We start from the raw sequence: 22,705 nt of genomic DNA, 5'->3' as shown, positions 1-22,705 counted from the left end.
GGAGTTTACAAATTACTACAGTAGCTAGGTACCTACGGGGCCCAGGTCATTATTTCGTTTGTTGATACAACTGACAGCAAGAGTAGAGTAAACACTGTTACAGTATTCTCACCCGAAGGTATCGAGACATATCCATTAAATGTCACGTGGACTTTGTGAGCTGCAGCATGTAGAGCGCTGTTAAGTAAAAGGTTAGTCATACCGCTGTGATGTTAGTCTCTTAGTCTGTATACGGCTCTCAGTGTCTGGTGTCAGGTTATTCATTGGGCACAGGTGTCAGCATTGAGACTGGATTAATGACGAATTTCAGTTTGCTCTTTGGCAGTTGGGTTGTGTCCAGTGGACCATGGGACAGCCCCTGTTTCCACCCCTAATTGAGATGCTTGAGTTCAGAGACTTAATTTCTGTCTAGAATCATGTTGGGCTCATTGTGTTTTATCTCACAAACGAGACTTGGTACACCCTTTGTATGATATGTAATTGAAAATCAATGTCTAATAATGTATGGCAATCATGCACGGCTGTCTGTACTGAGAATGTTTTTGTATCTGTCACTGACCGTTAGGTTAGTGTTTGGCGTCTGGATAATTCTTTCTGTATGAGCGCCTGCTCGCGACGAAATCCTTTGGAAACCATGCGGTTTTCTTGTGCCCGGCGGCACAGGAACGGTAGAGTACTCTTGATGTTCCCGTAGTGAACAACCTTGTATGCCAGATAGCCATCTCGACCTGGTACAGTACATATGCGACACATGAATTGCTAGACATAATGCAACGTATGCCGAGTACGAAACACACCGAGTCTGAACGTGACGTGATCGCATAGGCCCATCAACTGTGCGAAACTGACGGTCCCATTCTGCCTGTCGATGCCCAGTTCCTGCATCCTCCCTACAGCATAGCCAACCGAGCTCTCATTGTGCGTAGCAACCAACACTCCAGCTTCAGAAAGAGCTGCACGCTGCAGAAGGGCATTCACCACACGATCGTACGCCACGTTCGTATCTTCATACGTGGCATGGATCGGATCGGGCGTTTTGGTTCGTTTTGCAAGAACTCGCTCGGAGTCCATGTAAGCACCTCGAACAACTTTGGTAGCATATTGAAACGCAGACAGATCAGAAATTCGAAGATTTGTTTTGTTGACTTCAACAGCTTCCTAGCAGTCGTAGTGTACAACCTAAAGCCATCGTATGCATGTGAAAGTAAACATCGAATACCTTCAGATACGCTTGCTCAGTATTGTAAACGAGTGGACGCTGTTTGTTGTATTTCGACTGCATGTATAAAGCGAGAGCACGTATAGCTGGCTGCATGTAACTGTACTCAGCATCGATGAGTACACTCAACTTTCTGGCCTCTACATCCTACACAAATCGACACAACCATGCAGCCTACAATCGCTCAACCATGTCAGACACACTGCTTCCGAACTGTAGCAGACTACGCTAGAGTTGCACCGATAAGAGTATTTGGCTGATTTACTGATAGCCGATAGGAAATATCTGATATAATTATATTTTATAACTAATCGTTAATGTTCGTGTTTCACAAGCCTTGCAGCACTAATCTTGTGTCCTCAGCCACTTTGTCAAATGGGGGCTTCTGTTTCTTTGCTGACATGCACGCAACTCGTGTGGCCCTAACGGACTGACTACGCATGAGCAACCTATTGACGTGCACCTACCCAAGATATACCGATTCCGATATAAAACTGATATGTCTATATCGGTTGATAACGGATAACTGATTATCGGTGCAACTCTAGGCGACACTGATTCATCCGCATTCAACACACGATACTCTTCCAACTGAAGTCGTGCACGAATACAACAGATCTGATAGAACAACGGGCCATGACAGCATCAAACATTGTAACGACACGCTTAACTCTAATAGATTGTGTACCGATACGCACGAAGTACGTACATATATCATGGCCAATGGAGCCGTGGTGGCCATGGCCTGGTCTCACTTTCAAAATTTTGACATTATCCAGATATGTTTTGCCTCTTACTTCCGGTTGTGGAAATAGCTGATTAAATTAAATACAATAATATAGTTACACAGTGTTCGTCAAATCACTACATCTGTTAGTCGTCCCTGGGCTACCAATTTGGTTGCCCATCCAATTTTTGTGGTTGTCTGGAGCGCCCGGGCTACCAATTTGATGAACACTGAAAATTTAGAGATTTACCTAATACTGTAGGGTTTCTGCCAGTCGTGTTCAGTTTTGAAGTTACACGAGAATGCTCTTACCTGAAGGTCACTACTTTGTAGTAGTAGTAAGTCCTGTTAATTAAAAATGGTAGCGTGCGTTAAATTATGCCCCTTTAACGCGCGTTAGACCGCCCAACTTTAAATTCCTTCCATCAGCCATGTGTATCATACAAGTTGATTGCTAGCGAATACTACAACTCCTGCATTTCTTGCTTAGGCAAGGCACAAAGCAGACTTGTGTAAGACATACCATACCACAACCCCTTGAAAAGATGAGCTTTTACATGCACGTACACTGTACTTCACATTTTGTGATTCTGGTTCTGGTTCACTGCATGCATCGTCGTGTCACGTGATACCCGTGCATCGCTGCTATTCACTAGCATCTTCTGTTGAAAGGAGTCGACGTAATACAACAGCATGCTCAAAGCCATAACCCACAGTGAAAGCTTACTGTGTTTCACTTCATTCAAAAATAAGTTTAATTTTATTGGTCACGTGTTATGCAGGGGGAAGAGTGGATCACCGAGTCAGTCCATCGTACGTACATTACATCGTACATTACGTGCATTAGACCTTTGCACTTCATGCCTCAGGTAATATACACGCCACATTTTAAACTAGTCATTAGACTTTGAGCATTGGTGATCTCACTGCCGGCATAGTTCTTCTCTAGATCTTGATTTCTTTTGTCAAACAACTAGTTACACGACTTTGACAGATAATGTACGAAATGTCGCCAGGAGTGTAGCCAACCACTTTGGATTAGTACAGAGTAGGATTGTTGATATTAATTAAGCATAGGTTGCATTCGTATAAACTTAAATTTCACACAGCTGGCCCCAATCATAATCTAGACGTTGTGGTACAGTCAGACCTCATTATTCTGACCACGTTTGCCCCACTGGTTTCTGTCAGACTAACGTGACTGTCAGATTATGGTAACAAATACAGTGACCATGAAAATTGGTTTCACGTGTACAGTACCTTGTCAGAAAGTGAGAGTGTAACAATAACGAGGTCTGACTGTACTCTACAATGCAAAGTTAACATTGACACTTGAGCACAAATAATGGCATGCCTATTACTTACCACAGTGGCAGACTCACCAACATTGGTCCATGCACAGCCATGCCTCCGTTAATTAATTTAAAAAATGTATAGCAGCTAATATGGCTCTGCGACAGAGAGATAATTATGAGACATTCACTGTATAGTTAACTCACTTGAATAAGTCTATCCAGCCTATCCACTGCCTTTGTATACAAATCGATGTATCCCCCGGCGTAAGCAGCTTTCTCCATCAATGCTTCAAGCTATTGCAGAAATGCAAATGGACAGTTCGATCAACCTTAGAACTAGAGTAGACTAGACATTACCTCAACAGCAGTGACCACAGGAAACTGTCCATCAGAACATATTGCTGACGACAAACGGGTCTGTAGAAGAGATACATGTTGTGCTCACATGACCACACTCTTGACACTAGCATGTGAAACCTCTTCGCCTTACTATGGCAACTTTGTTTTCGGTCATGTGATCTTTACGTGTAATCACGCGCGCGTTAATACAGGTAAGGCGAAGATGGTAACGTGTGTGTATGCTGTTTCTCTAACACGCTGGCAAACAGTCAACAACTTACACACTGCATGCCTACAACGTGTTTAAGGTGAAACATAAATTGTTAATTTTTATATATTTTTATAATGTGTACAAAATATAATTTATATATACATATCCTATATTTTATTAAATTCAATTTGCGTTCAAATTTAAATTTTTATATATACTTTACAATAATTTATTAATTTTTATATTTTATATGTAGTTTATTAAATGCGATTTGTGTTTACACCAAATTTAATTCTTATATAAAATACAATATAATAAATTTTAATGTTATATGTTCCACCTTAAATAATTAATTTAGATATAAAATTGATATACAGAAACAAAATATGTTTGACATTTTGGTAGGAGCAATGTAGATTAGCAGACATACCAGAAGTTTGGGATGTACAATGGCCGACATTTTGAATACTACTTTGGTGTTGCTGTGGTCAGTCTGACCACCAACTTGTGCAAGTTTCTCTACACAGGAAACCAACGGTTATTGCTTAACATGTCCACATGGATGAATAACTACTAAGATTACTAGACACCTCCAGTTGCCGTATTCTTTTGGATGATTATTGCATTGTCTTCTAGTGGCTTTTCTGCAACAGCACTGAAGACCACAGTGAATCAGTGTTGGAACCAAGCAATGTGTAGTCAACAATTTGAGCTTATTTATTATAAGCCACAGCAGTCTGAGAGTACATGTGTATGCGCTATCGATAGGGTACAGTACAGTAATTTACTTCTGGACGGCTAGGCTCAAGAGTCCAGCCAGTCATCTCCCCCCTGGCTGGACACTAATTTAGTGAAGCATGAGTGGCACAGTTAGGGCACTATTAGAACACAGGTTGTATGATACTATCTGTGTAGCGCGCCACAGAATCAATATCAAATTGACGGGCACGTGAGGAGGGGCGTGGTTACAAACCAAATATGGTCACATCAAACTACTCAATTAATCATAATATGCTATTACCAAAATTTTAGCAGAGGCACTTAATTAAAAGAGGCCCCATAAAAAGACGCATATTGTGACGTGAAAACGAAAAGCCCTATGATGACGTCACGACCTACAAGTGCGGGGGGAATAACGGCGTAGTCTCGCGCAGCCAAGGAATCTGGCTACGTGAGACTATGCCCCTTAATAAATTAATTAGAGGAACATTCCTAGAACTGCGCAGCTTTAGTGCGTAGCCGAAATAACGAGGTCTGGTGATCGAGGGAGTTCGCGGAAACTGTTCCTGCGTCCAGATGAGTGCTTTGTAAACTGCTAAAACACGCCTCGACGACGCCTTTAACGCCAAACAATCTCACAAAACGCCAATTCTCTCGAATAATGCCAGACGAAAAAAATCGCACGAAAGAACGTCAGTCTGTAGACAGTAGCACGACGGTTTCCACCGTTCTTAACTTTTTAAACGTTCTAACGTACATCTCTGATCTCAGGGCCGGCGGAGCCCTCCAGATAGTGGGTGGGCCAGGCCTTGCTTGGCTAGGCTCCGCCCACTTGACAACTTTTGACTAAAGCTAGAGCTAGGGTAGAGCCTGGCTAAAGACAGCGTTACTAGAGGGTAGTCTAACTTTGGTTGGTTTGCCTCATCCGTAGAGGTAAGCAACAACTAATTTATTTAAAGGAGAACTCCCACGATTTTCAAGTTGGGGTCAAATACAAGATTTTTTTATCTTGACTGCACTCGAAAACTTTGAGTTCCCTCCATTGCTTCTGTAACGTAGGAAAAGCACCGCAAAAAGAGAGAGTGTTAGCGTAGGCGTGGTTGATGACGCAGTTGGTGCATGACATCCACGTGTCGTGCACAAGGCGTGCTATCTACCTGGCATATTCGACGTGAAATGGTCCACTGCATTGCTTTTGGCTGTAGCCACAACAGCAGCGACATCGCCAGATGTGTCAGCTTCTTCAGGCTTCCTCTCAAGAAGCCAGATTTGCCAGAATCATGGCTAGCAAAGTTACATCTGGTGGATCCGCCTATTTCAAAAAACAGCCGCGTTTGTTCGGATCACTTTGAGTCCTACAACGCATGCTGGAATGACACGTCTGATACCCTTGCCCAGCCTCTCGTGCACCCAGCAAGTAAATTACCTGTACACAATTAGTCGCAGCAGTCTGCGTGAAAATTTTACATAGGCAAGCCAGTCCAAGTTCGTCTAGGTGCTACTCGCCTGGAAGTTGGTGACTCTCTGATGGGATCCCGCCGCCAATCGGTCATTAAGGCTACAGCTGTTCGAAGAACGTCTTCATTGAGACACACAACAAGGAAGTTCTCATGCTGCGTAATAATTACAGATCAGATCCTGAAGCTTCCACCCTATACCCTAGTTTGTCCACTTCCTGGCAGCACAAGCTTAGCTACGTTAGGCATTACAGAACACCTGTTGCAGCTGCACCAATCAGTGTTCCCAACTCGATTTCGTTCTCATCAGACAGATCTTCACCGGTGATCTGTCTGCTGTCATGGCCTTCAATGTATTCGACTGCGTTGATGTCACGCTGAGTAGGTCCGTACTCTGGCTCGAAACTGTAAGGTTGAACACCAGACAGAAAAGAACAACGCGTATGCGTTCGAATCCGTCCGCAACTGCATCTAACCCGATGGCATGCGCGTGTGGCTTTGCGCCAATGACGTCATGTACCTCGCTGACCCGACACGCCCCTTCCTTGACGTTTCTCCTGCCGTGAAGATGTCGCGCACAAAACCAATGTCCCTTCGAATCGTCGGTTTATGGAAGGGACTTGTATCTGACCCCAACTTGAAAATCGTGGGAGTTCTCCTTTAATCACCTAGACCATTTTCCGTTAGTTTTCGCCAAACGCCTGTTGGTGGAAGTCCCATTTTCAAACGATGGATGGGCCGTGGCCCACCTGGCCCACCCTGCTCCACCGGCCCTGCATCTGTTGGGAGATAGCGCCCAGATACCCAACTTCACTTAGCGAGCGAAGGCGGAGCCAGCAGCTAGCGTTATCTCCGGAATGCTCCTGAGACCTCTAGACTCCGAGCGGTAAACAGGTCAGTTGGGATAGAATGTCTAGTATATCGTGAATCGGCTGTTGCATTTTAAATTTTCGAGACAGATCGCATCTCGTTGTGCATCACGTGTATCAAAATGTTTACATTACTAACTATTTACATCTCATTTGCACTTTGCCCCGCCTACGTTGGATGTAGGACAATGAATTTTTGTACTGTACCTGTGTAGCCCCAGTCCTTACCTGTTTACCTACTAGTAAGTAGACTGTACGTGCGACACGTGCAAATATTTACCTAAGGTCGGTTGCCAGGACTTCCTGCTCTGTCAATTCGTTTTCTAGAGTGTTTTGAGGGATGCTTCGCACTCCCATCGCCAAGAAACGCTCTGTGGTCTTCAACAGTTCCTCCTCTGTCTCTCCCGCTATAAACTGGCCATAGAAAGTCCGCCTCATCAGCGCCTCGTACAATCTCTCTGGCAAGATGCGCTCGCCAATATTCATTAGCTGCATAGTACATGTACAAACCGTCTTTAGTTAACTAGACTAACTAATTGTCACGTCCGCTCTAATTTCCTGCTCGTGCATATTGCGTCAGCTGCCTTTTTACCTCAAGACTTCGATCGGCGAACGCATCTAGAGACGAGAGACGCAGAACGAGAAGCGAACGTCTCAATTTGTCGCTCGTGATGTTCGCGTAGGCTGTCTCTGTGTCTTCGAAGTCGATTGCGGCAGCTCTGGCGGTAATACCGCGTAGTGCTACACGTTGACAGCGTTTGAAGCGTAGGAGACGACAACAAGTCTTGGCGAGTCTCCGAGACTTTGTCACTAGCGACATCACAGACACCAGTTAGGTTGTAATGACACGGCCGCGCCCATTTAGATAAATCCGGTTTGACTAGGACTTCGGAACAGGTATTTCCTGAACAAATGAGTGCACGCTATTGTGTAATCTAGCCTCGTCCCCAGACTCTCTCGCGCTAGTCTTGTCCGGTGCCCGTATGACAAGTCCAGGCGCGAGAGAGTCTGGGATCATCCCGCCTACTTCCTGCCATATCTCCTTACTAAATGCTCACTAAGTGTCACCCCCAACGTCATCAAGTGTCCCGTAACTTCAAAATCAGATTAGCGTTAGTCTAATCCAATAAACGTATCACAGTGGATGCTATGATGGTGTTTGTGGCATATCCAGCACTTGCAGACAACTGAAGCATGTTGAAAAGGTAAGTCTATGGAGTGTTGGTGACGGGTGTCGTGTAGGCTTGTAGTCTGAGATTTACAATTGGCGGAGTGATGACTTTCTAGCTAGTTCACACGCGGCCATTAGCATTTGCGCGCAGACTAGACTCTGTAGCAAAAAGCGCGCAATGGCAAGGGAAGGGGTTGATCTTGACATGAAACTACCGTCTGGAGGGTCAACTTGAAGCTTCCAGGGCTATTCTTTCGCGAAAAGATGTATTTGTTTTCATACTTGAAGACTTCTCGAAGGGTAGACGGTAGTTTCATGTCAAGATCAACCCCTTCCCTTGTCATTGCGCGCTTTTTGCTACAGAGTCTAGTCTGCGCACAAACGCTAATGGCCGCGTGTGAACTACGTAGAAGATCATCACGACACCCGTCACCAACCAAGGGCGTCACATGGGTCCCAAAAGTGGGGGGGGGCGCAAATTTGAAGCTGAGATATGTGACGTAATTCATGGCGTCATATATATTAAATTCTTCTGTAGTACTACAGTCTATGCTGAATCAGCTAATTTAGCTAAAGACAAGCTACACTTCTGTTTAATTAACGTTGAAAATAGAATTGACTCAAAATATAGCAAGCCACGCCCTAAAAAAGTGGGGGGGCTAGCGCCCTCTCTAGCCCCTAAGACGTGACGCCCTTGCACCAACACTCCATAGTCTTACCTTTTCAACATGCTTCAGTTGTCTGCAAGTGCTGGATATGCCACAAACACCAAACAATGGTCATAGCATCCACTGTGATACGTTTATTGGATTAGACTAACGCTAATCTGATTTTGAAGTTACGGGACACTTGATGACGTTGGGGGTGACAGTTGATGACGTTGGGGGTGACACTTAGTGAGCATTTAGTAAGGAGATATGGCAGGAAGTAGGCGGGATGATCCCAGACTCTCTCGCGCCTGGAATTCTCATACGGGCATCGGACAAGACTAGCGCGAGAGAGTCTGGGGACGAGGCTAGTGTAATCTAGGCCTGAAGACTAAATTGAGCATAATTTAAGTATCGAGCCTAGGGCAAATCTAGTCTTAATTGCAAGGTTTACAAGCAATAGTACGTCTACGGTTCTAGTTTATCGTAAACTCACGTGAATCATTGCTAGTTCTAGAATCACGTGACTGCTAGTTATCTACTAAGACTTCTAGGGCGGCAAAGATTGCAAACCTTGCAACTGTGGCGTGACTGTGCCGGATCAAATACCATTGCCTAATAAATATTTGTAGAGAGCTTGCACGTTTCTTATGTAATTACGAGCCGTTTGCTTTTGAACTCTAGATGATAGACGCGACAAAAGAAACTGCAGACACTAAGACAGACGTTTGCTAGTCCAGCGTTTGCGTAGTGTACTTACACACGAAACCCAAACTTACGTGTAGATGCATTTCTGTAGGTAAAACTTGTATTGTATTCTAAGAAAACCACTCCAAACAAGGTTCTAGTCAAATAGTTTTTGGTTGTTCTTGTATGAACAAAAGCGTGTGCGTAGATCTACTTCGCTAGTATAGTCAAATGATTGGCGTCCCAGCACGTAGCCCTTGGGGCAACCAAATTAATTAAAGTCTATATATTGTAGTCTTTGATCAATGCATTGCCATTAATTAATTGATTAATATATCTAGGATGCCGCGTAGTCTAGACGAGGAAACTAGTAGCGGACATATCTAGACATACTGCTTCGCAAATTAGATTTTGTGTAGAAGGTTAGATTTGCGACGCGACCTAGCAACTCTCAAATTTCTAATTTTATTGTTTAGTAGGGGCCGGTCATTATTAGGTGTCCGGGGAGATGGCGAATTTGTGGAGGTCTGCATTGTTTGCTAAGCCTGTTAAAGCTTCGATCTGGTCCCACTGTCTATCTGTCGGTTAACTTTAAGTTAAATAACCCCCTATACATGCAGTCTAGACATTATCATACATGTACAATAAAAAATAATCTGTTTCAGGGGTTTAGTGCGGCCTATGAAAGTTGGTCATTACCGTTCAACCCGCTGACAAAACAAGTAAAGCAAGAATTGCCGCTTTCAGCAATGCAAGTGTGAAAGCCTCTAGAAATAGAGATATACTGTTTTTGCATACAATTCTATAGTATACAGATAAAAAACCTGAAAAATTATGACACCCAACAGAAGATGACCCAAATGCTGAGTGACCCTACAAATCACTGAATTTCAAACTTATGGCCCCCACAGCACATTTGCCAGCTCCCCCAAACACTTCATTAATATAAACGCTCACTTACCAATTAATTAATTCTATTGCGAAGCACGTATCTCTATTATAGACTCCTACAGATATCGCCAGACTTAAAGGACAGCCGGCTCGCAAACTGTTGCTATAGTGTACTAGAATTTTTGTCCGGCAAGCATTTTTGTCGAAAGCGAATTATTTGAGCGAACTGCATTTGCCTTACGAATTCGCCTTTACCGGCGCGAATCTCATCCGGGGCATGCAGTAGCGCACCTACTACAGTAGCTAGTAGACTTGCTGATCAGTGATCATGAGTACGTAGTCTCTGCCATCTTGTATACTACAACATCATAGCGCAATATTGGCGCACTGTATTCGAATCTGTCGGATATGGCGCGTGATGTGTGTCATAATTCCGTCGGCTGGGCTGAGATATCATGTTTCCACAACTAAATTGCATCTCAGCCCAGCCGACGACACGCGTCAAGTGTGTCATAATTCCGTCGGCTGGGCTGCGATATCATATTACGTGCACGTTCTCCTCCTAGCCCATGGACGTAGCACGCGTAAATTGTGTCAAATTTTCCTCGGCTGAGCTATCCTAACTTGTTGCACTCGTCGGCTGAGCTATCCTAGCATGTTCCACTTGTCATTTGATATCTCAGCCCAGCCGACGAGAAGCGCGTCAACTGTGTCAAATATGCCGTCGGAAGTGAGATCGCCGTGGTTCCGGTGATGCATGCGCACGATATATCAGAGGATCCAAGTTGCAGGTGGACTCACGACTGCTACTCACGGCTAGATCGATTGCAAGTGCAAGTGCTCGTCACTCAAATTATGGAGGTGCTCGATAAAGCTTTCTCGCTGGCTGGTCTAGCGTGATTCTCAACTTCTGGTGAGTGGCCCTGATTACAGATGTTGCGTTTTGTGTTGAGAAATCACAGTATGCATAGAATTTGTGGAACATTTTAATATTTGTGTTTACAACTCAGATCATCAGCAGAAATACAATTTGAATAAGAATTCCTTTGATTAACTAAGTAAAAATGCCGTTGAGAATCACTGCAATATTGAACCTTCGAAATACAAGCAAAATCTAATGCACTTGCTTCCAACTGACTGAACAGCGTGCGAATTATCTTTCTTTACGTTTAATTAGTAGTGGGCTGCAGCCTAATTAACAGGTGTATTCAAAAGGCACATATAGTTGCGTCTAATCACACATGCATACACTCAGTACCCATAGACTTCCCATTCAGAGGTTGCTGATATAAACTGACTATCCAATTCAATTTCAACTTTCTACTTTCTGTGATAGTAAGCCACCCTAATCAAATCTTGTCTTTGCTTTCTGTGTAGCCGTGCACTTTGATGGATCTATATGTTTAGTAGATGTAGATCAGCTGACGAGTCGTTAGCATAACCCTCATCATTGAATGCAGCGCCGTCCGATACAGAAAAAGTGCTTATTTCAGTCAGTCACAACTGCAACATCCTCTTTTACAAAAACGTGAACACCAAATTCAATTCTCAACTGCTCATAATTTCCACCAACCATGCATATTTATGATATTGATCAGATGATAAGAAAATATGCCTATTAATTACATGAATAATACCATTTCTTGCTGTAACTGTGCAAACACCATAGACCTATAAAAACAACTGTTAGACACAATATATTTTTGGCAATCTATGGAGACTGTAATTACATTATTAATTAGTCAATTAGCTAAAAAATTATTAATACCGTTCTACAGCACCTAGATAGATGCTCCATCCGGACACGCACAAATCACCCGCTAGAGTGCGTTATAAAGTAGTCAAATTGATCAGGCGATTGGGCAAAGATTTCATGGTCTAGATAAAAGAAATGTTCTGCATTCAATTGCTAGTTTATAGGCTAGGGCTACCTGACGCATGCAGAAGCTTTGGTTGCATGGTGATTCGTGCCTAGAAGGATATAGTCAAATGTATGTTATGTTAGTTAATTAAATATCTCGCCCGATGTAATACGTTATAAAGTAGTCAAATTGATCAGACGATTGTGAAAGGATTTCATGGTATTTATAAAGGAAATATTCTGCATTCAATTGCTAGTCTAGATGGCTACCTGACGCATGCAGATGATATGTATAGACATGGGCAATTCTTGCTAAAAAGGATAATCAAATGTAGGCTATGCTAGTGGAATTTTTCTATTTCGCCAGCTAGAGTGCGTTATAAATAATTAATAGCTAGAACATGGGTTGTAGGGATGTTAGCGTGTTATATCTAGGACCCGAAGCCGTGAGAGCCTAGCACCTCGATAATTAGAAGTTATAGTTGATTTATAACATATCAACGTAACCGTTTAGTGCAGCCTTAATTGAATAAATGATTATTGTTCGTTAATTCTGGGAAGTGGTGTTATATCGTTGACCTCGGGTGTTAGATTGTGACCTAGGTGTTTTAGCGCTGATATAACACCTGCAATGGACCAATGAGCGCACCTAAAGGTCACGTGATATGTTATAAAGTGTGTTATCAAATTGATTAGACGATTGGGCAAAGATTTCATGGTATATATAAAGGAAATATTCTGCATTCAAATCTTAGTTTATGGGGCTACCAGACGCATGCAGAAGCTTTGTATAGCTAAACACGAGTAATTTGTGCAGAAAATAATAGTTAAATGTAGGTTATGTTAGTGAATATCTCGCCCGATATAATGCGTTCTAGAGTAGTCAAATTGATCAGACGATTGTGCAAGGATTTCATGGTATATGTAAAGGAAATATTCTGCGGTTACGTACACTAATTAGCATCTGTGGTAGCTATCGTATATGCAATTAATTAAATTTTAAATAAAAATAGAAATTATTGTGAACAATTTTGGCTACCTGACGCATGCAAATGCTATGTGTAGACATGGGCAATTCTTGCTGAAAATGATAGTCAAATGCAGGCCCGGATCCAGGATTTTTGAAAGAGGGGGTTGACCTGGTAGCAGTTATTTATAACATTACTAATTTTTTCTTTTCTAATGAAATTATATAAAATTGTTGAACCACGCCTATTGGAAAAGAGGAGTTGCAACCCCCTAAACCCCCTAAACCCCATCTGGATCCTGGCCTGCAAATGTAGGTTATGTTAGTTCAATTTTTATATCGCCCGATATAGTGCGTTATAAAGTAGTCAAATTGATCAAACGATTGGGCAAAGATTCCATGGTATATACAAAGGAAATTATTTTGCATTCAATTGCTAGTTTATGGGGCTACCAGGCGCATGCAGAAGCTTCAAGACAATATTATAATTATGCTCTACTTTTATTAATTATTATTAATTATATAGATCTGTCTATCTTGTATCATCGCGTTTTCAAATTCTGCTTTACTACGCTCTTTACTATAGCTGTTTAGTTAACTAATTATAAAAATTAAAATAAGGTAGGTACGTGATTGAAAGTGAACATTTTATTGTATTTATTTGCCTTGAAAAAGTATCTCAAAGTCCAAATATGATTCTAGGCTTCTACACTGAGACTTACAATTAATTAAGATTTTGCTGATTTTAGACAACAATATTTTTACACACTAAATGAAATGTAAAACAAGAGATCGACTGACTCTTACACTTGCAATCGACCTGCTAAAGCCTACACTACGCAGTGTCTGCACAACGCTATATCGTGCAATGCCCTAACGTGCGCAACTTTATATCGTGCGCGTGCGCATGCGTCATTGGAACCAATTCCCTGTTTCTGAGGGCAGTTACCATACGGCGATCTCACTTCCGACGGTATGACACAGTTGACGCGCTTTTCGTCGGCTGGGCTGAGATATCAAATGACAAGTGGAACATGCTAGGATAGCTCAGCCGAGGAAAATTTGACACAATTTACGCGTGCTACGTCCATGGGCTAGGAGGAGGAGAACGTGCACGTAATATGATATCGCAGCCCAGCCGACGGAATTATGACACACTTGACGCGTGTCGTCGGCTGGGCTGAGATGCAAATTAGTTGTGGAAACATGATATCTCAGCCCAGCCGACGGACTTATGCACGTCACGCGCCATAGTCGGAAGCTAATAAAATCTATTTCAAAGAATGTGTAAGAATAAGAAAGATTTCATTAAATTTGAAAGTTAGTGAAGTCGTGATGCTAGCTAGCTCCTTGTCTGCGTTCGCCTTCGTTTCCATTCCTTGTAGAGAAGTTGCTTTTCTCTCCGCAATCCCTTGAGTGCCGTTCTGTTCTCCTGAGCTCGTCGATTGAGATACCGCATCGTACCACCTAGGTCTCCATACGGACTGTACTTGTACACAAGATAACCATTTTGACCTAAGAATAAAACACCTACATCAGACTCTCGGTCACTTATACATCAGTTGTGTACCGAGTGCAAACGTCACGTGATCACACATTCCTTGCTGCTGAGAAAAGAGAGCTTGACCACTTTGCCTTCTGATACCCAGTTCACGCATTCTAAAGTATTAATAACAAATTACCAGATTAATTAATTAAACAAATACAAATAGTCTAGACAACCTTTTCACTCCAAATTTCACTGAGTCCTCATTGTGCGTGGCAGCCATGACTATTACGCCATCGGCTGCTGCACGTTTTAAGAGCACATCAAACGTTCTATCGTAACAACTGCTCGTGTCCTCGTACGTTGAATAGATAGGGTCATGGTAGCCATGCTTTTTAGCCAGCGTACGTTCTTTATCCATGTACGCACCCCGTACAATCTTAGCACCATACACAAATCCACATTTGTCAGCGATAGCCAAATTGACTTTGTTGTCTTCCTCGGCAGACTGAAACGCGAGGAAGAATAACGTTAGACATACTGTAAATGGTAGTGTACCGCGTCTAGCTAATAGTCATGTAATCATAAAATAAGGTATTACTAGCCTCTGATGTTATATAATACAATACTTAATAGTTATATAGATTATTCGTTGTACAGTACCCCACTTGTTGTGCACACATCATTGCAGTTACTGAGTACAACTCCTAAATATTTTTAGTACCAACCTTCAAGTATGTCTGCTGGGTGTTCAAGATAACGGGACGCTGCCTGTTGTGCAGTGACTGCATGTACAATACCAAGCTCCTGATGGCCGGTTGCATATAGGAATACTCTGCATCAATGAACGCTGACAGATTTCCTGAATGCAGCCTCTAAAATCATGCAAAATTACTTGACTTATAGAACATCCAGACTAAAGGACATAATAACACAATAGTTTGTTACAATAATATCAAAATCTTGTAAGAAGAGAAAATCTGAACATATTCATTAGTCATGGTATATATTGTTTAAATGTACAAAGTTTCCACTTGTTCATGACTCAAAATGGTCTGTAAAAACTATCAGACACTATTTGTATTAATAAAGATTTAAGAACAAAACGCTTGATTAATAATAATAAATGCCAGCAATCTATATCGAATTGGCTAGTCATTGATCGCCGTGTGGTCTACACAGAAACATGTACCCTGCTGGGCTCACCTGCCGGGTTGGTGGGCGCCCAGATGGGGATAAAGACCCCGCTTGCCCATTATGGAGGGGCATAACGACACATAATATAATATAATATAATATATTTTCTAAATTTTGTTCTAACAGCACATTGAGTCAGTGCAATCAACAATCTGGCTGAGTTATTCTACAGCACTTGAATTGCACGTAGCTAAGCAATTGTTTTCGTACAAATAGTTACAACAAGTTAATAACACTCGCCTCCCACAGAAGCCAGAAAGCAACCATACTCACTGACCTCTGTCAGATAAGTGAATCTCTTTATCCCGTTATTGTATTCCTCAAGACAGCCTCCTTTGTTTGCTGTTTCCTGCATATGCTCATGCAGCTGCAGAGAGACAAAGTTTTAGTACTAGAAACAAATTGTAGCAAACAAACACACTGTCGATGGTGACGAAGCAGGAAAACTTCCACCCGACATTAACTCTGAAGAGAGCAGCTTCTATCAAGGAACAACAAAACAGTCGGTCTTGTTTGAGATATTAGACCATTGATATCTATACTAGAAGTGTTGGTTTAAAAATGGCTGTCAGTTTGAATGCCAATTTTGCAGTTTCCTGGTAGTCTTCACATTCAAGTCTAAGTTTTTCTGTAAAACACTAAATTTACACGGCAGTACCATCTTTATTGACCATGCAAGTGTACCTGCTAGATCAATAGAGTGCATCACCTGCTCTGCATTGAAATCAAGCAATTTTTCAAAGCTACTGAAAACAAACAATCAAACAGGAACACTCACACTAGTCTTTCTAAAAGAACAAACAAATTCCTAACCAGTAAACTAGATGGTACATGACACGTGAGCGGGTGTGCGCAGGCACGCACACACACACACACACACACACACACACACACACACACACACACACACACACACACAGTACGTATAACTGAACAGCAGAGTCGATCTGTTGCTTGCCAGTACATAGTAGCACTAAATCACTCTGTTCAGCAATTGTTGCAATAGTGCTCAGGATATCAGCCCAATCTGTGTCATAAGCTACCTTCTCTGTCTCTCGGCAAGTTGCCAGAGCGATAGCTAATTTCTCCGTGTTGGAGTTGAGTTGAGAATTAATGGAACAAGTGCAAGGTAGAAAGACACACAAAAGACAGAAAGGTACGACACCAATAAACTGTACTAATGTACAGTAACTGTTCAATATCAAAACAATACATAAATGCCTGTGTGCAAATACAAGAACGGTAAGCTTTCAGACAAAGCAGTGCATGATACATACTGGCATATACGTACATACTATCCATGGCCAATTACACAAGTAAAACCTGTTCTGTTTGTTGCCACCACTATCACTCTCTTCCAGCTCATCCTCAACTGATGGAGAAGGCATAAATCGAATGCCACTGGGTGCCAAACGTCGAGCAAGCATAATAACTTCTTCACTGTTAGCACCAGCTATAAATTGTCCGTAAAACGTCTTCTTCATAATAAACTCGAACAAAGTTTTTGGCAACAACTTTTCACTCAACGTCATCAACTGTGTGCAAACCACAGCCATTAGTAATGCTATACAAGTCTGCCAATTTCATAATTAATAAATTAATATATTAATTAATTAGTTAGTTAACTAATTGGCTATGGCAAATATCATGCAAATGACCATCCTAGCAAATCAATTTTAGCTATGCAGTAAAAGTTAAAAATATAGATCTACAACAAAACCATATTTTATATTAGTTTATTAGCACAGATAAATTAAACCCCTCCCTTGAATAAACGCCTCTTTACTAAGCGTCACAGTAAAAATGCGTCTATTCGAAGAAATACGGTATCTATATATACAAAAATGTCGTTTTGAACTAAAATTGATGTGAGTTTTTAGTACTAAAAATTGTGTCTGTCAAAAATGTGTCCTGCTTGCCTGTAAGCTACGGTCCACAAACGAATCAATGGAACAGAGCTGTAGCACTAACACGGCACGCGCAATCTCTGTGTTTGTGCGATGTGCAAACAATTGAGCTGTATTGTTGAAATCAATGAAGTCCCTCTCGTCAGCTGCAGCACCGCCGAAGAATCGAGAACGAAATATTCCTGACCTCACATGCTGCATCAGAACGGAGCCTGCTCGAAGCTTCAGAAAGTGAGCCATAGAGTATACTTAGCTCCGCGTATACTCTGCGCGTATCCGGGCAATCGTAAATATACCTATATTGCATCTAACCTGATGGCTCGTTCTAACGCTCGATTGTTTTTGTTTGGAGCAAACTCATGCAACGTGTAAATACAGACCTGAATTTTTGTTCGCATTTTTGTGATCAAATGGTGTTTGTAGAATGCAATTTAGTGATTAGTATTTACGAATTCAAATATAATTAAATTATAGCTTTTTTACTAAGAAAACTTTGAGGTGGTGGTGGTGGTGGTGGTGGTGGTGGTGGTGGTGTGTGTGTGTGTGTGTGTGTGTGTGTGTGTGTGTGGTGTGTGTGTGTGTGTGTGTGTGTGTGTGTGTGTGTGTGTGTGTGTGTGTGTGTGTGTGTGTGTGTGTGTGTGTGTGTGCGCGCGCGCGTCCTGTCCCCACCAACGGAAGTCAAAAAGGGGAGGAGCTGACTGCATGAAACTAAACAGCAAATCATCTTTGATATAATCAATGGTTCTAGAGCTAAATATGGTCTGTTTACAGGCCTAAAGTTTGTTAAGTGGAGTTAGACATGACAGTGCATGAGAACGAAATATACACCACTTTGGCAAGAAAATGACAAGTGAAGTGGCATATGTATAACAACTGTGGCATATAACAGTATGACATTGACAAAGTATAGTAACATATTGTATATTTCTCTTGCACCTAACTCAAGGTAGAGTTCGATGTAAGAAATCCAAAGCGTAAAGATTTCATCAAAGTTTAATTAACAAAACATACGAACACAGTACTAAAAGTCTAGATACTTCTCTCCTTTTGCCTTCGTTTCCATTCCTGATAGAGAAGTTGCTTTTCTCTCCGCAATCCCTTCAGTGCCGTTCTGTTTTCCTGTGCTCGTCGACTGAGATATCTCATAGTACTGCTTATGTCTCCATAGGGACTGCACTTGTACACAAGATATCCATTTTGACCTAGAAATAAAACAACTGCAGTATATGTACATCGTACTGTCGATCTCCTATACTTATTATATACCAAGTGCAAAAGTCACGTGGTCACACATCCCATGCAACTGAGCGAACGAAGCTTGACCACTTTGCCGACTGATGCCCAGCTCACTCATTCTACCAAGTACACATATCTATTTAAGTATTAGCAAAATACACCAATCTGTCAAGCAAACGTAGATATTACAACCTTTTCACTCCAAATTTCACAGAAGCTTCATTGTTTGTTGCAGCCATAACTGCTATTCCATTGGCTGCTGTACGTTGTAAGATGACATCCAATGTCCTGTTATAACAACTGTTTGTGTCCTCATACGTTGAATGAATAGGATCATGGTAGCCATATAGTTTAGCCAAAGCACGTTCTTTATCCATATAGGCACCTCTTACAACCTTAACACCATACACAAATCCACATTTGTCAGCAATAGCCAAATTGATTTTGTTGTCTTCTTCCGCAGACTGCATCATGGGAAAGAATGAGAAACAGCTATATGTACATACTCTAGTACACCAACCTTCAGATATGTCTGCTGAGTGTTCAAAATAGCCGGGCACTGCCTGTTGTACAGTGACTGCATATACAATGTCAAGCTCCTGATAGCCGGCTGCATATACGAATACTCTCCAGAAATTAAGATCGATAGATTCCCTGAATGCAGCCTCTAATCATGCAAAATCAATTAAATGATTTGTTAAATTAAAAGACTGAATTCAGAAATAAAAGTGTAATATACAGATGAGTTGGCACACTTTCAACAGAGATGTCTTTAGACTAACTATTACGCAGTATCGGTAACTATCTGCAGTTACCAACCAACTGGAACATTTAGTTAATGTCTACTCATTCTAGAGCAGTAAGTAAATGCACATCCAGCACTACCAATGCTAACTTATGAGTCATACACAAAGACACATTGCAATATTACCACCAAATATGCATTTGCCATTTTTACATAATCATACACAATAAATGATTCCAGAACCTTCTGGATCTGCTATTAAACACTTAACAGAACCAAAAAAATCTTTAACATATGAGACTATAGAGCTAGAGAAATACTACACTTATCATACAAAGTGATTACTGTTTGATGTGCAAACATCATATGGACAATGTATCAGTGTTAAAAAGCAGATCTAACTTAACCCAATTTGGTTGAATTTAATAATCAGTTTGACAGCTATACAACAATCAGTAAAACAAACTGCAGCATTTCAATCATCTGCAGCCAAAGCTTTGTCTCTGACCACTAATTAGTTCTATCAAAATAACATTAATTGTTATAATATCATGTCCTTCAAAATGAAACCATGCAGCAATAACACAACTCAAACTACTGACTTCTGTCAGAGATGTAAATCTTTTCATTCCTTTATTATATTCGTCCAAGGAGCCACTCTTGTCTGCTATCTCTTCCATATGTTCATGAAGCTATAGAAAAAGGACTGCTATAGCTAGCATCATACTAATAACAATGACCAGCAAGGCAGACAAACCGTCAATGGCGATTCCACAGGAAAACTTCCACCAGACATTAATCCTGAAGACAGCAGCTTCTACATGATGTATAAGAAACATTGGAAAATAGGCCTTGTCCATGCATAGTGTTGAACAACTGATATGTATACTAAAAGGATTGGCCGGAAAATTGCTGTCAGCTTAAATGCCACCTTTGCTGTTTGCTGGTAGTCTTCAGTAACAAGTTTCAGTTTTTCTGTAAATTGCTCCTTCATTGCACTACCTACCACATATTGCTAACAAAACGTATCCCTGCTAGATCAATAGAGCCCATCACTTGCTCTGCATTGAAGTCAAGCAGTTGTTCAAAGTTACTGCAAGCAAACAACAACAGTAGTACGTAATATAACAATAAATTCTTTCACTCACACCAACAGTCAGACTACTTTAATTAAGTTAAAGAGTCCAAATCCTAAGCAAATTAAGAGAATTGTAGGTATACATATACAGACATCCATAATTTTTCAGATTGCACTGAGATCAGTTGTTCTGACACCTAAGGCATTTAACACCAATACATACATACAAAATAATCTTGAGTCTTGCGTTTTCTATTGTAGTGTGTGAATTCAATTGAGCTCACTAAACTGTGCACTTATTTTCTTAATTAAAAGAGTTCAAATTAAACTGCACCTGAAATGCAATTAATCAAGTTTAGTTAACAAGCTAGTAAACAGTGGAAGTAGTCAAAACAACAAAATGACAAAAAGTATAAACAGACACAAACTTTCTATGAAAGAGTATGCATGGCTCGTATATTAATTAAACACAAATACTAGTAAATAAATATTTACAAAATATGCAAATACATCAGACTAACAACAAGTGCACGACACAACACAGGTAAACGCAGGAAAACCTGTTATTGCCACTATGACTTTCATTCTCTTCCAATTCATCCTCAATTGAAGGAGTGGCTATAAACCGAATATCACTAGATGCCAATCGTTGAGCAAGCATAATAACTTCATCGTGTGTAGCACCAGGCATAAATTGGCCATAAAATGTCTTCTCCATAAGAAACTCAAACAAATTTCTTGGTAGCAACTTTTCACCCAACGTCATCAACTGCAACAAAACAGGTGCTTTACGATGACGCCATGCAAAGAGCCTAACAACTGTCTTACTATCCTACTTCATTTACTAAGTAAACTGTCAAGAAATGGAACTTGTGTAAACAACCCTCCCAGACACTTCTGGGTGTTGACATGCAGTAAATGAAAATATAAAAATACAAACTCTTCATTCTGTTTCTCTTACCAAGTGACACAAACAATGCTATTCTTGTGTAAACCGTTCATGATGAAAGTGTTCTACCATATTTTTCTTAGTCTAATGTACACATTTTATTTATACATATGTTAAATCATGTCCAACATTATAACTGTATGCACATATTGCTTACATTTCACAACTAAGCTTAGTTAATTGAGTCTTCTAAAACGTTGTCAGGGTTAAACTTTGTATTTATTTAGATATGCACTCAGCAGTAAGCAGACATAACTACCAAAAAATTAGGACACTCACAGCCAGTCATTGTTGTATGCTCTCTGATTCAACGCAGCAATCTGCTCAGCATTTTGGCCAAGTTAGTAGTTTGCTAGTTAACGTCATCCCATAGGTATGTAACTAAAATTACAATTAATTGATAATTAATAAATAATTAACCACTATTAATTATTAATAAATTTAGTTAATAAGTAATTAATTAACAAGACCGCTTCCTTATTTATCATACGTAAGAATAGTAGCTTGCCTGCAAACTGCGATCAACCAACGAGTCAACAGAGCAAAGTTGCAAGACAAGCACAGCACGTGCAATCTCCGCATCTGTGCGACGTGCAAACAATTTGGCTCCATCGTTGAAATCAATGGAATCCTCACTGCCGGCTGCAGCAGTACGAAAGAGTAAAGAACGAAAATTTCCTGACTTCGTGTGGTGCGTCGCTTCGCGAAGCCGCAAGAAACGAGCCATAATCGGCTCTGTGCGTGTGTCTCCTCCGCAGCTCCACCCTTTAGCGCGCGTTTAGAGTGGGGGTCCTGCCCCACCCATGTAAATTTTTTAGTTCAACTGTTTTGTTGACCTGTACTTGTGAGTTTGTACCAGCATAATTATCGCTATGTAAAACGATTAATTAATTAATATGTTCGAGAATACAATCAGATATTAATTAATTCATTAATTAATTAAGCGCAAATGATTGAAAACTTGAATTGGGGTTTGTGATTCATTTGGTAGCATCATTTTAATAGGCAAGCAGCAGTCCCGATGCAAACATTGTAAGCAGAAATTG

The 22,705-nt window shown here is 41.0% G+C and overlaps 3 protein-coding genes across 4 annotated transcripts; all 3 read right to left on the bottom strand.

Annotated features, from left to right (window-relative positions):
* Positions 1-408: 408 nt before the first annotated feature.
* LOC134198425 (proline dehydrogenase 1, mitochondrial-like) lies at positions 409-7,657 on the bottom strand. Its single transcript, XM_062667823.1, has 9 exons — positions 7,430-7,657; positions 7,118-7,326; positions 4,382-4,446; positions 4,222-4,310; positions 3,599-3,658; positions 3,446-3,535; positions 1,220-1,366; positions 798-1,158; positions 409-728 (listed from the first exon to the last, which is right to left on the bottom strand). The coding sequence occupies exons 1-9, from the start codon at positions 7,655-7,657 to the stop codon at positions 562-564; spliced, it is 1,416 nt and encodes a 471-aa protein (XP_062523807.1). The 3' UTR covers positions 409-561.
* Positions 7,658-14,320: 6,663 nt separating this feature from the next.
* Positions 14,321-17,274, bottom strand: LOC134188530 (hydroxyproline dehydrogenase-like). Of its 2 annotated transcripts, none has more exons than XM_062656698.1 (9): positions 17,068-17,274; positions 16,429-16,490; positions 16,287-16,372; positions 16,166-16,225; positions 16,022-16,111; positions 15,276-15,422; positions 14,784-15,055; positions 14,632-14,720; positions 14,321-14,576 (listed from the first exon to the last, which is right to left on the bottom strand). In XM_062656698.1, exons 1-9 carry the CDS (start codon positions 17,226-17,228, stop codon positions 14,404-14,406), a joined length of 1,140 nt encoding a protein of 379 aa, XP_062512682.1. In that variant the 5' UTR covers positions 17,229-17,274; the 3' UTR covers positions 14,321-14,403. The 2 variants fall into 2 exon arrangements, with proteins under 2 accessions (XP_062512682.1, XP_062512688.1); XM_062656704.1 differs by having other exon boundaries at positions 16,429-16,487.
* A 1,295-nt stretch (positions 17,275-18,569) lies between these two features.
* LOC134198417 (hydroxyproline dehydrogenase-like) lies at positions 18,570-22,386 on the bottom strand. Its single transcript, XM_062667812.1, has 10 exons — positions 22,168-22,386; positions 21,271-21,479; positions 20,658-20,725; positions 20,522-20,607; positions 20,390-20,449; positions 20,235-20,324; positions 19,408-19,554; positions 19,080-19,351; positions 18,918-19,006; positions 18,570-18,853 (listed from the first exon to the last, which is right to left on the bottom strand). Exons 1-10 carry the CDS (start codon positions 22,384-22,386, stop codon positions 18,681-18,683), a joined length of 1,413 nt encoding a protein of 470 aa, XP_062523796.1. The 3' UTR covers positions 18,570-18,680.
* Positions 22,387-22,705: the final 319 nt, after the last annotated feature.

The sequence above is a fragment of the Corticium candelabrum genome, chromosome 1, assembly GCF_963422355.1.
Source record: "Corticium candelabrum chromosome 1, ooCorCand1.1, whole genome shotgun sequence".
Classification (NCBI taxonomy): domain Eukaryota; kingdom Metazoa; phylum Porifera; class Homoscleromorpha; order Homosclerophorida; family Plakinidae; genus Corticium; species Corticium candelabrum.
The sequence above is the reverse complement of the archived record's forward strand: the minus strand, read 5'-3'. Positions and strand labels throughout refer to the sequence as shown.

Bases quoted from the DNA above. Each gene is read 5' to 3' on its own strand.
- LOC134198425 (XM_062667823.1), bottom strand. From the start codon at position 7,657: ATGTCGCTAGTGACAAAGTCTCGGAGACTCGCCAAGACTTGTTGTCGT. The intron at 3,536-3,598 runs GTAATGTCTAGT...TTTCTGCAATAG, and splicing joins CTGTGGTCACTGCTGTTGAG to CTTGAAGCATTGATGGAGAA. The intron at 729-797 runs GTGTGTTTCGTA...GTACTGTACCAG, and splicing joins TCACGTCACGTTCAGACTCG to GTCGAGATGGCTATCTGGCA.
- LOC134188530 (XM_062656698.1), bottom strand. From the start codon at position 17,228: ATGAAGAAGACGTTTTACGGACAATTTATAGCTGGTGCTAACAGTGAA. The intron at 16,373-16,428 runs GTACACTTGCAT...AGTGTTTTACAG, and splicing joins GCACTCTATTGATCTAGCAG to AAAAACTTAGACTTGAATGT. The intron at 16,226-16,286 runs GTATAGATATCA...GTTCCTTGATAG, and splicing joins TTTTTAAACCAACACTTCTA to AAGCTGCTCTCTTCAGAGTT.
- LOC134198417 (XM_062667812.1), bottom strand. From the start codon at position 22,386: ATGGCTCGTTTCTTGCGGCTTCGCGAAGCGACGCACCACACGAAGTCA. The intron at 20,325-20,389 runs GTTTGTCTGCCT...CTTTTTCTATAG, and splicing joins CTGTGGAATCGCCATTGACG to CTTCATGAACATATGGAAGA. The intron at 19,007-19,079 runs GTTGTAATATCT...TGTACTTGGTAG, and splicing joins GTGAAATTTGGAGTGAAAAG to AATGAGTGAGCTGGGCATCA.